Source organism: Bacillus rossius, chromosome 5, assembly GCF_032445375.1.
Source record: "Bacillus rossius redtenbacheri isolate Brsri chromosome 5, Brsri_v3, whole genome shotgun sequence".
Taxonomy (NCBI): domain Eukaryota; kingdom Metazoa; phylum Arthropoda; class Insecta; order Phasmatodea; family Bacillidae; genus Bacillus; species Bacillus rossius.
In genome coordinates, this window is record NC_086333.1 from 35001002 (window position 1) to 35022662 (window position 21661).

At 36.8% G+C, this 21661-nt stretch overlaps 1 protein-coding gene across 1 annotated transcript in view; it reads left to right on the forward strand.

The window, feature by feature from the left end:
- The first annotated feature begins 3200 nt into the window (after positions 1-3200).
- Positions 3201-21661, forward strand: part of LOC134531696 (metal cation symporter ZIP14-like) — a 133129-nt gene continuing 114668 nt past the window's right edge. The window contains exon 1 of the mRNA XM_063367507.1: positions 3201-3625. Within this exon, the coding sequence (XP_063223577.1) occupies positions 3440-3625 (186 nt within the window). The 5' untranslated portion in view covers positions 3201-3439. The remainder of the gene's footprint in view (positions 3626-21661) is intronic.

Genomic DNA, 21661 nt, shown 5'->3' on the forward strand with positions numbered 1-21661 from the left:
CTTATTTATATTTCTTTAGAAAGTAAAATGGTTCAAACTTTACGTAACATGAAGCACATTGTTGGCGAAACTATCCAAGTTTTTAAAGTAGCATTGTATAAAACAAAATATCGCGATAAAAAAGTTCATTAAAATAGGTAAAATATGCAAAATTTTAATAAGAATACAAATTTAAAATCAAGTCACATTACATTACACTAATCTAAACGACCTTAATAAAAATTTCACATCACAAATGGCATTTAGGGCAAACAAACACCTCCTTGTCCATCGCTGTCAAACCTACACACTCTTCGTGAATGTATTCACTGCAGACTGCACAACGCCTCATGACTTTCACCTCGTCTTCGTCGCACACAGTACAGTACCAGCTCTCAGTTCGTGTTGGAATCGCTTTGCTCTTCATTTTTCCTCCATTTTTATTGAAATCATCGGGTTCATTCTTGGTTGCTGTTTTTTTGCCTCTCTTGGCATTTTTCTTGGTCTCGTTCTTCTTTTTGCTGGTTTCGATATCTTGAAAAAGTTGCTTGCTCAATAGCAGCCCACGTGAGTTCATAGCCGGTTTCCTGTTACCAGCTGTCTTCCTCTTCCTCAATGGCGTTGGTAACATTTCGCTAAAGGAGCTACGAGAAGACGACTTCGCTGACGAATCTGGTGTTAGGGATTTTCCATGATCCCCGATGTCGTAAGAATCTGAAGAATCTGCTGGGGAAGACATATCATCAGAGTCAGTTGATGATGTCGATAGAGTGCGATGACGTTTACGGCATTCGAATGACAATGTCACTGGTGTACTTCGGCAGAGGGGTAGCTGCGACAACCTGGAGGTGCCTGGTGTTGGGTGAGCCAAGAGTGGGTGTGGTGGAATTGGTTAACCTCGGTCTTGGTCAGCCATCTCTTGTTCGGGTGGAGGTAATGCCGTTGCTGCGCTTGGTGCAAAAGCCTCCTCAGTTATTATCATTGAGTTGAAGGGAAATATGCCTGTAACTTTGAAACCACTTTTCACATTTCCCTGAGACATTGACTTTTCCCAAGTTGGTGTGAAAACGTCCCCAAAATTTAGTTTTGAAATATCGCTTTCCTCTTTGTGTAAATCTAAATAGAGCAGTGCATACTGGTTCAAGTAAATCTGGAAGTTTCGAAAACAACTTTTGTCGAATGGTTGCAATTCATGAGTTGTGTTTGTTGGCAAACAGTACAACAGGATATCATTGTCTTCAGCATAATCACAAATTTTATAGTCCAAGTGAGACTTGGCTCCGTCAAAAACTAAAAGACACTTTCCACTAGGCTTGAATCGAGTAAAGTGTTTCAAAAACTGGACAAATGTGTCGGCCATCATGCTACCTTTCGGAGTCATCTCAATTACTGATCCGGTGGGCAAATATTTTTCCCAAGCCGGGCTTTTCCTCATTCCTTTGAATAGGAGCATTGCGGGGATGACAGACCCTGTAGCACTACCACATGCTACAACTGTGACACTCTCGCCATGTTCTTTAGCAACCACATGAACACGTTTCACACCCTTTTTAGCAAACACAGTAGGTTCTTTGTGAAATTGCAACCTACCCCCTTTTTCATCTACTTACATTATAAATTTTCTCAGGAAAATCCAACAAATTGTTGCAGAGAAGTATTTCTTTCAATTTCTCAAAGTGATCTGTTACAATGAACCTATTCAATTTTTCAGCACGAGCAGGATTCAGTCTCTGAGCCTTGCGTTTCGCAACTTCGGGGTTCCTATTTAAAAAAAACCCTGCAACCACCAGCGACCAGCTTTGCCTTTGACAAACTTGTTGGTAATCCCATTATCACTGCAGTATCGAAAAACATTCAGCTGAAGCACCTTTGAAGTTAATGGGTAACCAACGTCACATAAATGAAATATACGCGAGCACAATTCTTGTTCTTGCTCTGCTGACAGGGTTGGCTTGCAGCCAAATTTTGATTTACAAATTTTTCCTTCAAAAATGTAGCGGCGAAGGGTTCGCCTGGGTACACCATACCTGCGACTCGCTTCACGAACAGACAAACCATTTTCTTTTACCCCACAGACAGCTTCAGACAAGGCTTCTTTATTCCATAGTCCACGCTTCTTAACTCCATCTTTTTTTTTCCATATTGAAGTCTGAAAAGAAAGATAAATCCTTATAGAAATAATTTTCTCAAATCTAAACATACAAAATATTATAGCAATGATTTCCGTAGGTTTAAAAAGAAGGATAAAACATTATAACGATATTTTCCATAAATGTCAAACGAAAAAAGGAAAGCATTATAAAAATCGATTCCATAAGTGTGAAACCAAAGAGAAAATACCATAACAATTATTTCCGTAAGAGTAAAATGAAAAATAAAGCATTATAGAAATTATTTCCGTAGGTGTAGGCAATATGGCCCATGTGTGGGCAATATGGCCCACACGTGGCCATATTACCAACAATGTTGATATAGACAAAAACCCTTCGTAATGGTATAATATCACATTTGTTGTAAATTAACTCTTCGCTCTGAGCCTTAGACTTGAGTTTATACCATTTCTTATGTACCCAGGTTTTTTTTTCTGTTTCTTATTTTTGAAATGTAAAAGTATTTTGTAATATCTAGTTTTTGTGGATGTACAGTATGTTTGTATATATGTATATATTTGTATTAATTTACTGGTTATATATCCCGAAGTCCTTACCTCCATATGGGATCTACAGATAAAAAACTGAATAAATAAATAAATAAATATCGGACACACAAATAAAACATAAGACTGGATGTCGTGCAAGCCATTGTAAGTAGGCAAAGATTTTTAGATGCTGAAATAGTTTTGAAATACATAAATATTTGCACGACATTGTAATGTAAAAAAGTATGTAGTATATACGCAAATGTTAGCACCTAGTATATAGTTTATTAAAAAAAAATTATAAAATTACTTTATTCTCAGAGCACGAGAAAAACAAAACAAAACGTTTTTTAAGTTTAATATCTTTATTTTTTTTGTCAATATTAAATGTTAAAGGGAGGTAGAGGAAAACACTCTCATGAAATATACGTGGGCGAAGTCACTAACAAACTACGAGTTACGAGTTCTTCTGTGACGTTTCTTCGCTACATTCCCCCACTACTTGTGCTGTTTATCGCTTTGGAGTTTGATAATACGTTTAAAAAGCGCCGCGAATGGTAAGTTCGCAATCAGTACAGGCAACCCTACCACAACACTGTAACGTACGCGAGCTAAGAATATTTGCGTGCACGTGTGAACAACACAGACTGCAGCGCTATCTGTACGGCGACAGGGAGAACCATTCAGATTCTAGCCAAATAGCCAGCTGATCGACGAGGCAGCCGCGGAGCAGCAGTCAGCCGGCGCGGCGTGTGTTGTGGTTGTGTGTTAGGTTGTGTGTGATTTTTGCGTGAGTGTGTGTGAGTTGTGGTCTGTGTTAGGATGTGGAGGATTTTCGTGTTGACTGCATGCGTTCAAGAGCTTGTAGCAGTAAACTACACAGTGCAGGTGTACGCTAAAGCGAACACTTCTGATGATGTTTCGTTAGCGGAAATGAAGGACGCTTTGAAGGAAGTGATTAAATGCCGGGTGCCATGCGGTTGGAATGTCAGCACTTGTGTCAACGAGGTAAGGTTTCAAGTTTTTAAATATTTAATTAAATATAGAGCGATGAACTAATGCCTGTTGTGTTGGCTTGTGGAAAAGCATTAATGGGAGGTTATGTCGCGCGCACAATGTGTGTTTTGATACCACGAAATCCAATTTAATTATTAAAAATAATTTGATAGAGATATTGATTTCGATTCACTTGCTTTCATTGCATCTCTCATAAAATTAAAGCGGGGAAGACACTAAAAAAAATAAACTGTACCATATAAATACAACTTAACAATTGCATTTCGGTTTTAAAAATTTACACACATAGATAATATAGAAAACTCCTAATTCATAGTAATGAGAACTTGTTTAGCTTAGAGTAACTGGCGCCTTTTTTAAAAATTTTCTCTGTGTGGGGAACCAATGCCCGTGTTTCAATCAAAATAGTAAAATAAACACAGAAGAAAAATAATTATTTATGTATATTGGTTTCTAATTTAGGCTGTAGACATAGGTACTAAGTATATATGTAGGTTTATAATATGTAGTTTAATTAATCTTACACTGATCCACTAGATCAATGCTAGCCAATCTCACTGTTTTCGATGGTAAGATATAATTTTTGTAACAAACGTAAGGGCCTGACACACATGAATTTATATTCAATATGTTATAACAATTTTTAATGTTTTATTCTGTAAAAAAGTGTTATGTAGGAAGACACGAAAAATAATTATCGTTATACCTTTATTATTTATATTAAATTTGTATTAAATAATAAATCTTTAAATTTAATAATAATAACCATGCAAGAACAGTTTCTGCTGACAATTTATTCCACATCCATACACATGATAATAGTTATTTGATTAGCTATTCTTTAGGCGGGCTGTACGAAACAATGTAGCGGGCCTGATTGCCCACTGTACTGTATGCGTAAGTAGGTAATTTTAATTCAACGTCTGTATAATATTTGGTGAAAATCCTAGAGTTGCTATTAACTAGTATTTTAACTCTTGATTACCAACATGTCTTTAATGTACTGTAACTTTAAATAAGTGAAGAATATATATATATATATATATATATATATATATATATATATATATATATTGCGAAGGAACGATCCTATTTGTAGGTTATTTAGTGTAAGGCAGTAAAAAAAATAAATGGTTTTGGTCTCTTGAGTTGAGGGATTTGCAGGTTGACAATGTCTAAATAGCTAATTGAAGAAATTAAAATGTTGCAATGTACATAAAAATTCTGTAAATGTTTTTGGTACTATTGTATCGTACTACCCACGCTTATAAAGTTTGGAAGCCCAGCATTTATGTTTTAACAAATTACATCAGTCGAATATTGTATAGTAAGTTTTGGGTTATAAGTAAGTGTCTTCTTTCATAAATAAAATGTTCAGGGGGCCGCTTACCTGACCATATAATTTTTATTTTGACATAAAAAAGGAATTTCTTGAGTTTTTTTTTTGGCTTCCTGGTTTTAGCAGCGTCCAAGGCGAAGATTTCACCGATGTTTCGGTCGACCTTAGAGTAGCAGTTACCTAACTGAAGATAGCGACAGCAAGGTCGACCAAAACATCTGTGAAAGCTTCGCCTTATAAGCTGCTAGAACCCAGAAGCCAGCAACTCTAGACAAAGTCTGCGAATGCCAGCAATACTTATTGAGTAAGCTCTAAGTTTCACTGGAACATGTTTTAGTTTAATACAATTTCTTGGACATACGCCATTGTAGTTTTGCACTGCTTGTCATGGAAAAAAAATAATTCAAGAACGCAAACTAAGAAATAAAGAAAATGAAGAGACATAAACCCACAGAGAACAAGCCTAAACCAGTTATGTCAAACAGGTATTATAGACAGCGAAACAACGACAGCACAGACGAACACATTTAAACTTAAATATCAGGCAGCACAAGAATTCCGTGGAAGGAATTTAGTCATGAAAAAACAGCACAGACGAACACAGATGGGCTAACAACGAGACAGTTACAACAATAACAGTAAATGCAGGCAAACAACAAAACCTGGACAACGCAGCAAATATACATACAAAACGATGAAAATAAGCATTTATTATGGAAAACACGATGACAACACCGACGAACACAGTAGTTTGTGTTGTACATAATATCTGTTTATTTTTTTTATTTCTTAATTTGCGTCTTTAATAATTTTTTCCATGTCAAACAGTGCAAAACTGTAATGGCGTATGTCCAAAAAATTGTATTAAATCATAATTACCCATTGCATGAATCATTTAAAGAACTGAAACATGTATTGAATGCCCAGTTGTGATGAGTGTACTTATGACTTGTTGTGGTGAACTTGTAATTTAATAGTTGGAAACTGTGTAACAAAATAAAATGCACCTGTCTTGGTTGGTTTTGTAGATATTTAGTTGGAAGGTTTTGAAATACACCAGAGAAAAAAAGTTCAATTTTGGTCACTTTGAAGGGCTTCGAAAGCATAATGTCTTGAATGTAGGCATCCCGCATGGTATGATCATAGATTTCATTTCGTGCGATAATGGGTTGCGAATACGTCGAGTAGTTTCCTGTAAAAACGTGCATTTAAATCATCCAACAATGTATGAATAGGTGTACGCCAAGCTATGGACTAGAATGATCGCCAGAAGTTCAGTGTGCGGGTTAGTTGGAAATGTGGGACCGAGCTACGTAGCACAGTCGGATGCATGCCGGCTCTCGGTGCGAAGGGTTTTGGGTTCGAGTCCCGGTTAAGGTATGGGTGTAATTTGTCTCGTTTGATCCGCTTTAAAAAAATAAGCTAGAGTCAAATTAATTAAAAAAAAAGAAATTGACAATCACAAGTTAATAATATTGATGTCTCGTTGGTACAGGTACAGAATTAAAAAGTAAAAAAAAAAAAAATGATTGCTTGCATCCCACCATGGCGAATAGAGTTTGATTCTTAATGGGATTAATATCGGATTTTCCGTACGAGGAAATTGTGGTGGATGTTGTCTGGGTCTGAGGTTTTTTCGGGGTACTCCCGTTTCCACCGCACCTATTCGTTCCGTCAATGCGTCATTGTCTTCTAATCGCTCCACATCGTCTCTAACGACTCGATGTCAACGACACGTGAATTAATCCATCACCTATAGCTCTGAATATGTATGGTCTTAGAATCGATAAAAATGTTTTTACTTAAGACGGCCAATGCACGAAAACCTCTGCAGTTAAATCATAAAAATAAAAATTTCGAACTACAAAACCGAGAAGAAATTAACAGTGCAGATTTGAATAAATATGGGGAAATGTTTTCATTTTAAGACACTGCTGTACGTTTTGATAGTGGGTGTATGTGTTAGGCAAAGCAATAAGGGTGTCGCTCGCTGGTAAACGTAATGCTGTGTCTACTTTAAGCACAAGTATTATAACGAAAGCGCAGTTTTTATGTTTTGCAGTGAGCAGTACCTATTTTAGTTAAACAATTCTAAGTTAATAAGTATCCTGAAAACATCCATTTTAGCCACTTTCACTCTCCAAAAATCCTGAGAACAGAACTCCAGTAATTCAGGCTGATTTGAAAACTGCTGGAAAAAAAAACCCTGTCCGTAAACTGATGTTTTAAAAGAACGGTTTCACATTCTGGCCCTACACCAAGTTAGTAGGGCGAATATTAAGATTAGTTTTCTTCACTTAACGTTTTAAAAGAATTAAATATTTAACGAAATTGTTTTATGCTAAAATTATTGTAAGTCTATGTTTATTAAAATAAGATATTGCCAGATGGAATCCTTTGTATATTTCCAACAATGTAACATAGTAATGCCAAGTCATGAGGCTCGTTAAAATGTTATTTAAACGGGTTATACAAGGTCGTAACAGTCGTTGAAGTCGCAGTGATATTTGCAGTGGATTAAAAATACAGTCTTTACATTACCTTGTTATTAAATATTTGTAAGAACCTATCACAAACTAGCAAAGAGTTCGAAAAGATAAATTGTTTTTTGGGAACAAGAAAATGGTACCGTCTTTTCTCTGGCGTATTAAAAAAATACGCAGTACTACATGAATCAAAAGAAATACTCGCCGATTGGCCAGTCGTAGGCGTTAAGGCCAGGGTGCTGCAGTACTTTGTAGTATTACATTATCTTATTACGAACATACACTTTATTTCAAGTGTTTAGCACCAGGAAATGACTGGATGCTAAGTTGTATAGCTAACACTTTAAAATTTGTCGTACAGCTTCTTTGCTACATCAATCTAGGGACGCCATCAGGAGAAGGATCGCTAATTCAAATAGTTTGAAACTTCCTTAAATTTAAAATATGTATTGGATTCTGATTGGTGTTTGCAGCTCTAACGCCTGGTCGCCAGATGCAGTATAGATACACAACACGGACGTCAAAAATAGCTTGAAAATGCTAAAATGTCTTTTTAAAATTAAATAAATTCACACTGAAATAGTTTTTGTTTATAAGAAAACAGTAAATAAATATGTAGTTCATTGCTAAATCAACAAGTCCTCAGAGGAGCCTTATTATTGCAGTTCAAAAGTATCATCTTAAGACATAGACCATAGGTTACTTAGAACTGTCTTAGTCTGACTGACACAATGTTTAGTAGAAATAAAAAATACTGGAATCGGTAAAAACTTAATTAAATCATTGTTAATTTAACAATATATGTGCAGACGTTTCCGCACAGGTTAAACAAATATTCAGACAATACAACGACGACAACACAGACGAAGAAGTAGCTGCTTGTGCCTGATGACAGGGACAGATTTCAGTTCCCTTAACGTTGCATCTGTTGTGTCTTAAAAAGATCTACTTGTTCGTATGGGTTGTCGCATTGTTTTCTGAATATTTGTTTAACTTTTGTTCATTTGTGTTGTCGTAGTGTTGTCAGAATATAATTTTTTTAAAATTTAATTGTGGGGTTCGCATGCGCGTCACTGTATTGTCTTTGTGATGTCCAGACGATCTTTTTTGAATCATTGTTGGTTTATCCAACTATTATTGTCGCAACTGTCTCGTCGTTGTCAACCCTCCTGGGTTAGACTGTGCTGTGGTATTGTTTTAATTCCTTCCACAAAATTCTCAGTGCTGACAGTTACTGTATCAGCATTTGTCAAGTCTCTCATTATTTGAATCGTATTTATTAATGAAGTATTGGAAAACACGCTGAGTTTAAGAGGTTTGAGAGACATGTGAGAATCATTAAAAACTAAGGTGTTAAACATTATTAACACTCAGTGGACTGGAGCCTTACTTATGACCAGGGTCTGCGAATGAAGAAAGAAACCACAATTATATTTGCTACACTATACTTTACTGGTCAGGAGAGATTTCGTTTTTAATATTTTCAGAGAATAGAAAATTAATTTACAACAAAAATACAATTAAAAATAATAAAGGGCCTTTATAACAGTACTATCTGCCCGACCCGGCTTCGCACGGTTAGACCAAATCTCTTATTTACAGTTATAATAAATGAAATAAAATTAAAATTAATTAATTTTGTCAAAAACTTAATACAGCAATACACGCAAAGTTTTCATGGAGACGAAGTACCCACTGTTTCCCGGGCTTAAACACAAATCAACATTGATAGTCAGTTTATTATTAATTATAAATTATTAAGACTATTAATCGAAATAAAAACTATCCTATCTCTCAAGTTGAAAAAAATTACACATAAATGCCAATTTTCATCGAAATCGGTTGACTTGGTGAAGAGTTCACTGGAAACAAACATCAGGACACTGGATTTATATATATTAAGATGTTTTTACATGGCACAAAATTTATATGGTTTTTGTGTTTTCAGTGGTTCGATGGTAACATGTGTGCATATATATATATATATATATATATATATATATATATATATATATATATATATATTACTGAAAGTAGATGCTTCCCTTAAACATGGACGTTCAGCAAATGTGTCGGAAGGCTCCTGGGAGGCGACATCCTCAGGACACGCCAACCAGAGAATCCCTCAAAGGCCAGGATACCGGAGAGACCGTTGAATTAGGCAGAAACGTGGACCCACTGCATCACAAATAATACAGTATGATTAGCGACAAGACAAATTAAAAATACTATGACTCAAAGTCGTAACTAAACAAAATTTAAACGGACATGGGGGTTATAAAAATAATTTCAGTCACCAATTATGTGGGTAGCCAAACGAGTTATCAAGACATGATGAGAAGATGGTGAAACACAACAAAGTATATGCTCAGCCGCGTAGCATGACACGTGGGTAGAATACCGAAATTTTTTTTTAGCAAAGACCAGTATACGAAAACTACATATTAAAAGAGACGGAGCGTTTAGGAGTATAGCCTGTAGTTTTCTGACTACAGTTCGTATCGAAACCTTTTACTTAGCACTGTTACGCGAAGAGCAGTTCAGACGAGAGCGGCGGACACATGTGATTACGGCGAAGGCTCGGAGGATTCTCTCTATAAGATCCGGACGAGGGCCGAGAGGAGTAGCGGGCCTTGTGTATCATTCCGCCTTGGGCGAAAGTAGTGCCAGAGGGCTGGATGTACATACATGGCCAGAACGTTGGCCACAAAGGGGTGGGTGTTGATTTGGTGGGCGGGGGGGGGGGGGGGATTATCGGAGGACCGTCTGTGCAGTAGTGATGGGTCGTTCGTGAACGATTCGTTCAAAAAGAACGAATCTTTGAGAGAACGAAATCTTGCGATTCGTTCGCGATGTAAAGAACCGGCTCTTTGAGAGCCGGTACCTTGAAAGATTCGGAAGAACGAAAACGCGGAGAGAACGAGAGAACGAGATGAGAGAACCGGCCACGCGCCCGGTCTGATTCGTTCGTGAAATGATTCATGACGTCAGGAGTCTGAAGAATTAGTAATCACAGCGTGCGCATGTTCACAAGAGCAAACGATAACTGATCAAATAAAATAGGGTAACATGAAAAGTATCTATACCTGAAAATGTCAACTGTTAAGTATTGGTTTAAAATTGCTTTTTCACATTCACATACACAAATTTGGGTAAATATGTAGTGTACGGATTATCTTCAAAAATTTTTTTAAAAATCTGAAATAACTTTCATTATATGCTCTTTTACGTCCTCTTTTCATTACAGCCTGCGGAGATAAGAAATTCCAAATACTTTAGGAGATACAGAATTTTTTAATTTTCATATTTGGGCGATATTTGTTAAAAAAAAAATTTAAATTCCGAAAATACTTTTATTCTGTGCTCTTTAACTTCCTCTTTTCATTAAAACCGACGGAGATAAGAAATACCAAATACTTTATTTTACCATTTTTGGGTTAATTAATGTACTTCATTTGTTTCTCTTCATACTGAATCGCAGTAGTAGTATTAAATTGGTCTTTTTTATCTAAATGTGTTGGTCTACATGTAAACAATTTACTGTCACTAGAGTGTAAATAGCCTATATATTAATATTAGTAACTTAAAAAGTAATAAAATATAAATAACCTTGTTTCATATACGCAACTGTGATTCACTGGCTACGGAAAGCAATGTTCAAATTCAAATACAAAAACACGTACCTAATACTCTAAAGGATGAACGAGTTACGACACCTGATAAAAGAGCCAGATCCCATACACAGAAAAGAACGAATTGACCGAGATGAACGAATCATTTCACAGAACTGATCCAAAAGAACCGATTCGGTCAAAAGAACCGTTCTGCCCATCACTACTGTGCAGTGGCGCTTGGTGGCGGAAAAGGTGAACTTAGTAGCGCCGACCATAGTTGGCAAACCATGCTGCTAGGTGGCGCTCAGATACGCCTTGGTATATCCTACCGCTGGAAGACGAGGTCTAGGTAAGGGCATTGCCTGGTGGGACAAAGCAGAGTTAAAGGGCTTAACTTTAGTTCTGGAGGGCACCGAGAGATAGTGTAGGATGACGCTGCGCTGGGGGGCTAATGTGTGTAAAGGTAGATGACCCACGGGAGGGGGACGCTAAGGAGAGGATCTGGGTTCCGAGAAGCACAGCGAAAAACAGAGTTGGTGAAGGGGTGTGGCGAGAATGCTGACACCGAAAACAGTGCAATGCCTACTTGCTCTGGCAGGCCGACAGAGGATACGCGCGCCCTGACGAAAGATGCAGAGCCCAGCCGATACTTTAGCCACGCCCATGCTGCGAGTGCGTGGACGGTCGCATGTGCTCAAGTGCAGGAGCGTGCCGCTGGTGGCTAGGTCGGGAGGAATCACACTCCAAATCGTGCAGAAAACGGGAGGAACAGGAATCGCGCTGCTAACACAGCTTGAGAAGAGGAAAGCTTGTTAGGTCCCTGTGGTCAGACCCCCAGGGTCTAGTTTAAATTATAATGTCCTTATAGGAAACATCAGTTAAAAAAAAAATAAGTAAGGGCTTCTATATACTGATCAAAGTGCAAAAGGTTTAAATATTCATAGTTCCGAGAGAAATATAGATTTTATACGAGCATTCAAGTACTCTGCGAACCACATCAAAAGTCCTGTTACCACATCACGACCACGATTTGTGACTCATACTAGAACTGGCTGCAAGTGCGTGGTAAACGAATACTGAACATACTGCATTTCTAGCAGGGATCCCGATTTTGTTTATTTAGTCATAAACAAGCTGTTACTTTCTGATCTCAACATTTTCGTAAATTATTTCCGTAAACTCGGGTTATCGCGAGCAGTTTTTAAACCACGCTTGGTCTGCCCAGGTAGACACAGACTGAATATAAGGAAACCATATTATGCAGTAACTTTTTTGTGGGCTCAACAGTGATCGTCTTATGTGTATGTAGATTTATAGAGCGTAGACAACATGTCCATGGCGTCGCTGCTAACAAACTTTTGAGGGTGTAAACCATAACGTCACTTTGTGCGTCAGTGTGTCACTGCAAAAGCGTTTTATGGTTACTACTTTATATTCTATATAATTAAATATATACATATTCCGAGTAATTTTGATTTAAAATTAAAGGCATTGTGAATTTTAAGAATTGCGGCTTTTCCGTAAAAATTATTGTAAAATTCCAAATGTTGTGTTTTTGAACACTACAGACGTTCCTGTACCGAAACAGATTTTCAAAATTTCTGATGTTTTCTGAGAAATTACTGGTCGCGAGTAGAAAACATAGGGCCTTAAGGCGCAGCCGGTGCTGCTCTCTGGCGGCCTAAAGGGCACACACGGAAAAAAGTTACATCTAGTATCAAGTAAATATTAGGGCGGTGACAACAGGTAAGGAATACCTCTTGTAGAAAAGTCTCGGCTACGCCAAGCGCAATGGCTGCGGCCGAGTGAGTCTCTGCACGGACTAATCTAAAGTAACTTATAAACGGTAATTTATCTGCAACCATTAGGAATTTTGAAACTCTTTTTCGGCACAGGAACGTCTGTAGTGTTCAAAAACACAACATTTGGAATTTTATAAATTTTTAACGGAAAAGCCGTTACCTTTACAATCAAGCACGTGTCATTGTTTACAAAAGCTGATTTGGACAGTTCAATAAATACATATTATGTCATTGATGCGACGATGTGCTGGAGATAAAAATAATTGGTTGTTGGCATTAGTGTATGAGTTAAAATAATTCAGTACAATATTTACAAAAAAATTAGGGTTAGCGACTAAGGACTTACAATACGTGTTAGGCAGTTGGAAGTCGGCAAAGACAGATGAATGGATCTTACATGTGGAATGGTTTAACTTCATGTTTTGATCGCAGCTGCTCCAATCAGATTCTTTGTTGGACATCACATTATGTAAAGTTATGTATTTGCCTTTTAATTATCAGGTTTTTACCAGGAGTTTTATAGTAATTCAAGCACAGGTTCGCAGAGAATAATTATTCTGGTTTGAGGCGATATTAGCATACAAACCTTGCACATGATTGATTTTGTCTAAATCTTGTGTTACCTATAATACTGTAGTTAACGTGAAACGACAAAGAAAACATGTGAGCGAGGTTTCAGAACTTGCCAAACCTTGGTAACGAGCAAACTAATGTGTTCTCATGATGTTCATGTTGCAAATAAACTTTAAATACGAAACTCGGACATGAAATTTAACGTATAATTCTTTAAAATAATGCTGAAGGTGATAAATAAAATAGTTGCTTTTCAAATACCAAACTTTCTGGATGCGAATCACACGCACTTTCCCCGCCCGCCGCTAGATTTCGCTGCCTGAATTGAAAACGTTTCTTGCCACTATCAAAAGCAGCAAGCAATTAGCAGCACGAAATAACAGGACATTTTTAACTATAAGAAACTGCTCCGATCAAACCCCGGCTTTGGACTTGATTTTCGACAAGGAAATTTTATTAAAATACTGTTCATCTTGTTAAAATTCACTGAACAGTTAATACTATAAAGTTTTCGCACATGTTAGAATTTATACTCTTATGGAATTTCTAATATATTAATCTGAAACATTTTAAAACATATATAACACTAAAAAATATGTTTCTATATTTTTTATTAAACGACTGAAATCAGTATGTAGATATTTACTACACACAAATCTTAAGCTTTTTTATTTGATCAACATTATTATGATATATTATAATATTAATAAAAAGGTAAAACTTTTTTCCCGTGACAAGATTCAAAGCACGCGCGCTCTACCTCTGTGTTTTCAAGGATAATATGTATTATACTCATTGTAATGCCTGTTTTCGTAGGTATTTTAAAACTTGTGATTACTTTTTACTATGACTATGTTAGTGTACCATATTATATTCCATTGTATCATAAAGTTACATTTGGCACGAACTTCAATAAGATTAAACCATGTGCAACTGCTCGAAGTTAGTGAAACACAAGAAATGCGCGGTGAAGTGTAAATGCTTCACTGTTGTTTAGTTGTTTAAAAAGGATAGGTAACTTTAAACTACACTTAGTTAAACAATTGTTTAACGACAGTGTGGTGAAATTGGCCCCAAGTCACTTAGGTGCAGACCAGTAGACGCAAATCGTGGCCTTATCGAGGTTATGGCCTGCATCGGCACAAGAAGCACGAGACTTCTTGACACAAAAGAGGAAACTACGACAGCAAATATGATCGTCGTAATTTGTAAGGAAGCAAATAACATGAGCAAAACACATTCTGGTGTTATCTCAGATGCTAGTATTGGTCTAATTGGCATTTGAGACAAAATTATAGGGTAAAACTAAGAGCGAAATAAACGAGACAACCTTGAATAGCAGGAAAAGGAATATAACATCAGGTGGGGAATGGTCGGATGAGGAAAAGAAGGAACGAAACTTATAGTTGATGGTTTGAGTCGAAACGAGCTATTCTTGTGGGTGTCCTTGAGCACCTTACCTAAATTAACACTCTGCAGAGTGCATCCTACGGATCATAGCACTTAGTACTGGCGTGATGGACGAGCCCCAGATAAGAATGAGAGCCATAATGTGTCTTATCCTTAGATTAGAGTGTACAATCTAAAGAGGTATCCTTGTTTCAGTGGGCTCTGTTGCCAGATATACCTACAGAGCATAAAAGTTTTGGACTCAACTTCGTAATGTAATCAAAAAATTAATTCTACTAAAAGGGAAATTTGGAATGAGAATTTTATAAATACATTACTTGTTGTATTTCATCAAGAGCATCATCTGATAATATTATAATCTTACTCGTAATGCAACGTAACTAAAATACGCCATATTGGTTTCAACCATTTTTGTGGTAGGTAAATATTTTTTATAGGTTTCAATATAATTTTTTTGGCTTTGTTTGACAATATGGTATAGTAAACGAAATGCCTTGTTATTAATAGTGACCAGATTATACAATTAATTTCTCGTGTGAATTAATAATTGGTGTTTAGAATTTATATATTTTTTCTTTTGGAATGTATTAAATAGTAATAATACTATAAACGGACTCTATTTTACTGTCTTAAAAATTTCAACTAATAGTAAAATTAAAAATATACTGAAACTTATTATAATCATTGATATTATACAAAATATTAATTTTTATAATCCGCGTTGTATCAGTCTGGCAACATTGGGCGCCAACCGCTCTGTACTGCAATCTAAGCCTGAGACAGAGTATATAAACTAGGGTTGTCTGAAAAGTTTCCGACCTCAACATGAAGGTGGCAGCACTCGTCAACAAAAATTGGGGAATGTGTTTACGCATGCTTTGGATATACTCTATGAAATTTCAGCCATTTTGGATGCACAGTTAATTTTTAATAATCTTTTGCCTGAGTCTCTGCAAAATAGTTGTTTACGAAGGTGATATAGCCTCACTCGACAAAAATCTCTGTCCTCCGAACGAAACTTTTAGCCCAGGGAACAAAAAAATTTCAATTGTGTTTGGATCTGGCGAGTTAGGAAGGTGGACAAGCAGTTCAAAACACATTTCGTAGATTTTCTGCGTGATAACCTCTAAGGTGTGAGCTGGTGAATTGTCTTCGTGAAACAAAATGTTTTGTTTCTGCAAATGTGACCTTTTTCTGCAATTTCTGCCTTCAGTTTATCAAGTAATGATTCGTAGTATGCTGCTGTCATGATTTTTTTTCCTTATTCAGGATGATTAAGATAATTCCACGGCTATTCTAGAAAACAGTCACCACCACTTTCCCGACCAAAGGAACAGTCTTTGCCCTTTTTCGAGCTGATTCTTTCATCACAGTTTTTGGTGTCGCAAACTTTCATTGTCACCCAAGCTGGTACGGCTCTGTTTGAATTCAGCTGCACAAAATATCACTGTGGTAAATGATGGTGCAGAGTCCCAGTACACAGCGTCCAACTCGTCTTTAATTTGCATAGGCGTATTGGCCTTTCAAAAACAAGTATTCAATGACAAAGCTATACTCAATTTTACATTTTCAGAAAGAAAGAAAAAAACATGTGCATCGACTAACGCAAACGATTGTTAAGAAACAAATGCATGTCCAAAATGACCGAAATATCAGTGAAGACATTCCAAATCATGAGCAAACACATTCCACAATATTCGTTGACGAGTACTGCCGACTTCATATTGAGGTCGGAAACTTTTCAGACAACCCTCGTATAGTCTTACTCCAGCCCGCTGGGACTTGCCCATTCCGTCTCCGGGCTCACCATCACTCTTCCACACTCCCCGTCGAATAAATGCTTACACACGAAACTGATGCAACCCTGAGAGACGATGCTCTTAAGTACACTATGGCGTCACAGAGGGCCCGGGCTCGAATCTTTACTTCGGTTTCCCAAGGTTTCCCGGGATCACACCACGCAAGTACTGGGATGGTTTCTTACTGTTTGCAGGCCGTGGCCGAGTCCTCCCCCGACAGCTCGGAACTCTGTCGCCGAGTGCTCGCGCCTCTAAGCACCTCGCTGTCGACACGACGCAGAGCCAAACGAAAAATAAACATAAAAGAAACCACGTCTGTGATCTGAGCAACTCAACCACTGCAGCAGGGGGGGGGGGGGGACACTTCATAGGGCAAGGCAATCGCATTTTTCTAGTTGCTATACAGTTTTATCCAACATCTGAGCACGAAAATTATAATCAAAATACCAAGTTGATTAAATAAATATTACATTTGTTTTAACATTTTATCAAATTTATGGCATAAATTGGTAGTGTTGAAATGAAAATAATATATTTACTTAAAAGAAAATAAACAAATTTTCGTTGGCATGTTGAACCACTTGTTTATCCAACAACTCCATAATTAATGGCGTCGGCGTTGAATTAAGCAATATTAGGTTTAATAAAAATATTTCTAAGAAAATTTTGTTTCAATCATGTTGAAATAGTAATCTCGTTAAATAATATCAATGATTTCATGAACTTCTTTATAAATCACTGTTATGAAACATGCCTGATTCGGCTACGTGTTGTGTTAACTACTGGTACAACAAGAGAAGAGATAATAATAATTAACTTTACTTTAAGTTACCGCTTTGACGAAACTAGGTATGTGTAAATTATTAAAACGAAACAAAATAAAAGTTTTGTGTAATTAAAATAGTGATGAGCATTTTGTTTTCATGCCCTACAGAATTTCCTCTTTTTAGGCAGTGTGTAGTCGTACGTTGAGGACAGGCACACAATACATTAATACCTAGGTACTGTTCTAAATGTCAATGAGTCTCAAATTCTGCTCAAACTTGCTACTTATGTACTTTAATTAGTCTAAATGTTTTGTATGGATTTTATTTTTAGGTCGAGAGGGAGGTGTGGGTAAAAATTTTGTATTGCGTATCCACGTCTATCCCTTGATACTAATGGCATGATCCTGTGGTAATGATTCTTGCTGTTTTAACATTAATTAAAACAGCAAGCATCATGTGCCACCGGATAAATCATACATGATCATGCCAACAGGATCAAGGGATAAACTTGGATACGTGATACGGAACAATTACCGAGTTGAGGGTTGCGATAAAATTAAGTGTATTTTAAATTTTTATGTTGAAATTAAGGTTTTTTTTCTTAACAATTGCTGTACACCTGTCTTCAAGAAGTGAAGATACGAGAATGATTTGTACTTTCACCTAATCCATAAAGAATTAGATGCCATTGGTAACAGCTTCATTTCAGTTTTTGTGGGAAAATTGTACAACTTAGGCAGTTAAATTTGCCAGAAATACACATTGCCTGTGTTAATGATTAAATACTTCAGCACGTTTTTTTATGCATTAGTTTTGTTTGCGATTTGTAATGCAATTCGGTAGGTACCTACGAAAATCCTAACCTTAACTTCAATCAACGTGATTCTACTAGAACAGAAATTGTTTCTTGGACATAAAAAAATGCAGCAATTTAATATAATCCGAAAATATGTTACATGTTATATGCATTTTAACAAATGTTATGATACGTAAACAAAACATTTTTAACTGTCCCGAAGGTAAGAAATTTACTTATTGTTTTAAAAATATTGCTCTCCTAGATCATTTTATTTTACGTTTACCGATATTTAGTTAAATGATTTGCTTCTAAGGGGAAAAAAAATAAAATCAATATTTTTATAAATATTAATGCATGCACGAAAAAAGTCACAAGCTCGCCAACATTCCATTGAAGCTGGAAATTTCCCTACTATTCAAATTAGTGTTTTAAGCATATTAACTGCAAATTGTACTTTCTGCGATCAATGTTGTATTTAAATTAAAATTTACTTATAATTTGAAACGTAAGTCTTACTCCAGAAGGTACTTTATCTCCGTTTTAAGCCATTGCAACTTCGTTTTAATGTTTGTCAAGTTTGCGTTTTTGTATAGCAACTAGAGCATTTCTGAATAAAAAAAAACGTAGAACTGCAATAGCATTGAGTGTCCACTCTGTACTAGTACTTTATTTACTCTATGCACTGCAGAAACCCTCTCACCTCTGTCTCCATACCCGGCCGTCGAGAGAACAATTTTACAATCCACGATTAAAAAAAATAATCTAAATACTAAACGTTACCATGGCCATAATTGTAAAGGTGATCTGTGTGTATCGCATAACCTTTAAGGATTCCAATGAATTGTTTTGGCAATACTATTGTAATTTTTGCCTTAAGACCAGGTAAACGTACGCATTAAAAATGTTTTGAATCTTATCTGTGCCTTCCGGATGGGGGGGGGGGGGGGGCTTCCCACACATACCACTCTCTCTGGACGATCCCGTCTGCACAAAAGGGGGAGGTTTTCCTTCCCCGGGCGGGTCGTGGTCGTTGGTGCGGTTCTCTGCTGCTTAGTCGCAGCTAGCACAGATACACCCCTGACTAGGCGGTCCCCTTGACAGTGCAGGGAGAGATTACAACTTGATCGTTTTGTTGCCTTTTGTAGCTCGTGCTAAAATATGAGCCGTGATCGTTTTGTTGCCTCTTGTAGCTCGTGCTCAAATAAGAGCTGTGATCGTTTTGTCGCCTCTTGTAGCTCGTGCTCAAATTTGAGCTGTGTACGTTTTGTTGCCTCTTGTAGCTCGTGCTCAAATAAGAGCTGTGATCGTTTTGTTGCCTCTTGTAGCTCGTGCTCAAATAAGAGCTGTGATCGTTTTGTTGCCTCTTGTAGCTCGTGCTCAAATAAGAGCTGTGATCGTTTTGTCGCCTCTTGTAGCTCGTGCTAAAATATGAGCCGTGATCGTTTTGTTGCCTCTTGTAGCTCGTGCTCAAATAAGAGCTGTGATCGTTTTGTCGCCTCTTGTAGCTCGTGCTCAAATTTGAGCTGTGTACGTTTTGTTGCCTCTTGTAGCTCGTGCTCAAATAAGAGCTGTGATCGTTTTGTTGCCTCTTGTAGCTCGTGCTCAAATAAGAGCTGTGATCGTTTTGTCGCCTCTTGTAGCTCGTGCTCAAATAAGAGCTGTGATCGTTTTTTTTGCCTCTTGTAGCTCGTGCTTAAATATGAGCTGGTTAGTTACCTCCCAGCGTGATACGGTGCGGTTGGGGGTAATGAGTGTAAGTAGGTATAAAAAGTGGCGACACGATTGCCAGTCATTTCTCTCTCGTTTGTATCGCGACAGTGGCGAGGCTGTCTCAGTTGGACTGAAGTAATACCGGAAGACTTCTCATTACTTTACCGACATTCTCGTACCAAGGCAAGATACTTATCAGAACACGAAAGGAGTAACAAAAAAAAACACTTAATGGAAATATTGTTAAAGGGATTAAACCAGCCCGTGTGGTGGTTTAATATGTTTATATGTCAGTTCGATAGCGAGGTAACTTTAAGCAAATACGCCAGAGACGAATACGGGATAGTTCCAATAATGTTTGTGTAAACATCTGGCGTTGTTACGTCAGTCCGTTCGATGGAACATGGTGTGCTCAGTATTAACAATGTTTCTGTTTAACATACATGGTACCAACGTAATGAAAAAGAAAAAAAAAACAATCTTTATTTTCTTTCAGTAAAACCTTTTTTTTTTATCATTATAATCCTTCAGTGCTTCAATTTAAAAAAAAAAATAAGTTTTTAATAATTGACACCAAATGAAATATAATTTGTAGTTTATAAAAATATAATTTATAATTTTCTATTTATTGAAAAAAAAAAATATTTTTTTTTTTAGTTATACCTATTGCGCTTGGTTATTTCTCACACTCTCGTATGTGTTTTTATTATTGAACTATATGCTTTAAGGAAACATCCCAGTATTCAGGGAAACCACGGAAAACACAGGTCGGGTTGCCCGGCGTGCGATTCTAGTGTGTTACCACTGCGTGATCTCGCTCAGTTCCGGGCGCCGTGACGGTGCGTGGACAGTGGAACAGTAACAGTTGCATACCTTGATTGTAACGTGTTGAATTTGCCGGTAACTACTTCCTGGTAAGGGTTGGATCGCCACCAACAAGGTAGTAGCCAGAATTTTGTGAAGGAGGTCCCGTACTTACATAATATAATTTTTTATTAGTAAGTTTCTTTATAATTGAGTTAAAAAAATCACACTAAAATCTCAGGAAACATTAGACTTTTAGAAGTCCGTTTACACATAGCTATTTAAATAATGATTTTGCTTGAGAAAAGAAAAATAACATTTTTTATTTTATATTTTGATTTTTATTGAATTGTTTTTAATAATTTTTTTCTTAAGTCAATTGTTTGCTGAATTAGTTAAAACAAGATAAATTCACATACATTAATGTTATTTTTACATGAAGCATACATACATGTCAAGTTTGCATGAAATACATGCCTACAAGCAACACATGTGCCACACAGCATACTTGGTAACACATTTCCTGCATATGAGGCATGTTGGGCTATATGGGGAAGGAAACACGTTATTGCAGGCCACTAAGGATTACAATAATCCCTTCAACCTTAGGTGGCTGTGTTGCTATACATTTCTTATTCTGTAATCACTAATTTCTTTTTTTTTATCCTGGAGGAGAGGAGTCGTACTCCACAGACCTCCCACGCGGATACGTCCCTGAACACACTGAGAGAAAGGTTTGATTGCCTCAACAAAATATTTGTTTGTATATGGCGAAATAAATATATTTTGTTAATTCAAACAAATATGTTGTAGTAGGAAATATTCTGTTGACCCAACCAAAATTATTTTTGTCAACTCAACCGTATATTTGATTAGGTTTAACAAATCAATTTTGATACTTGCCAATTTTGGTCAAGCTAACAA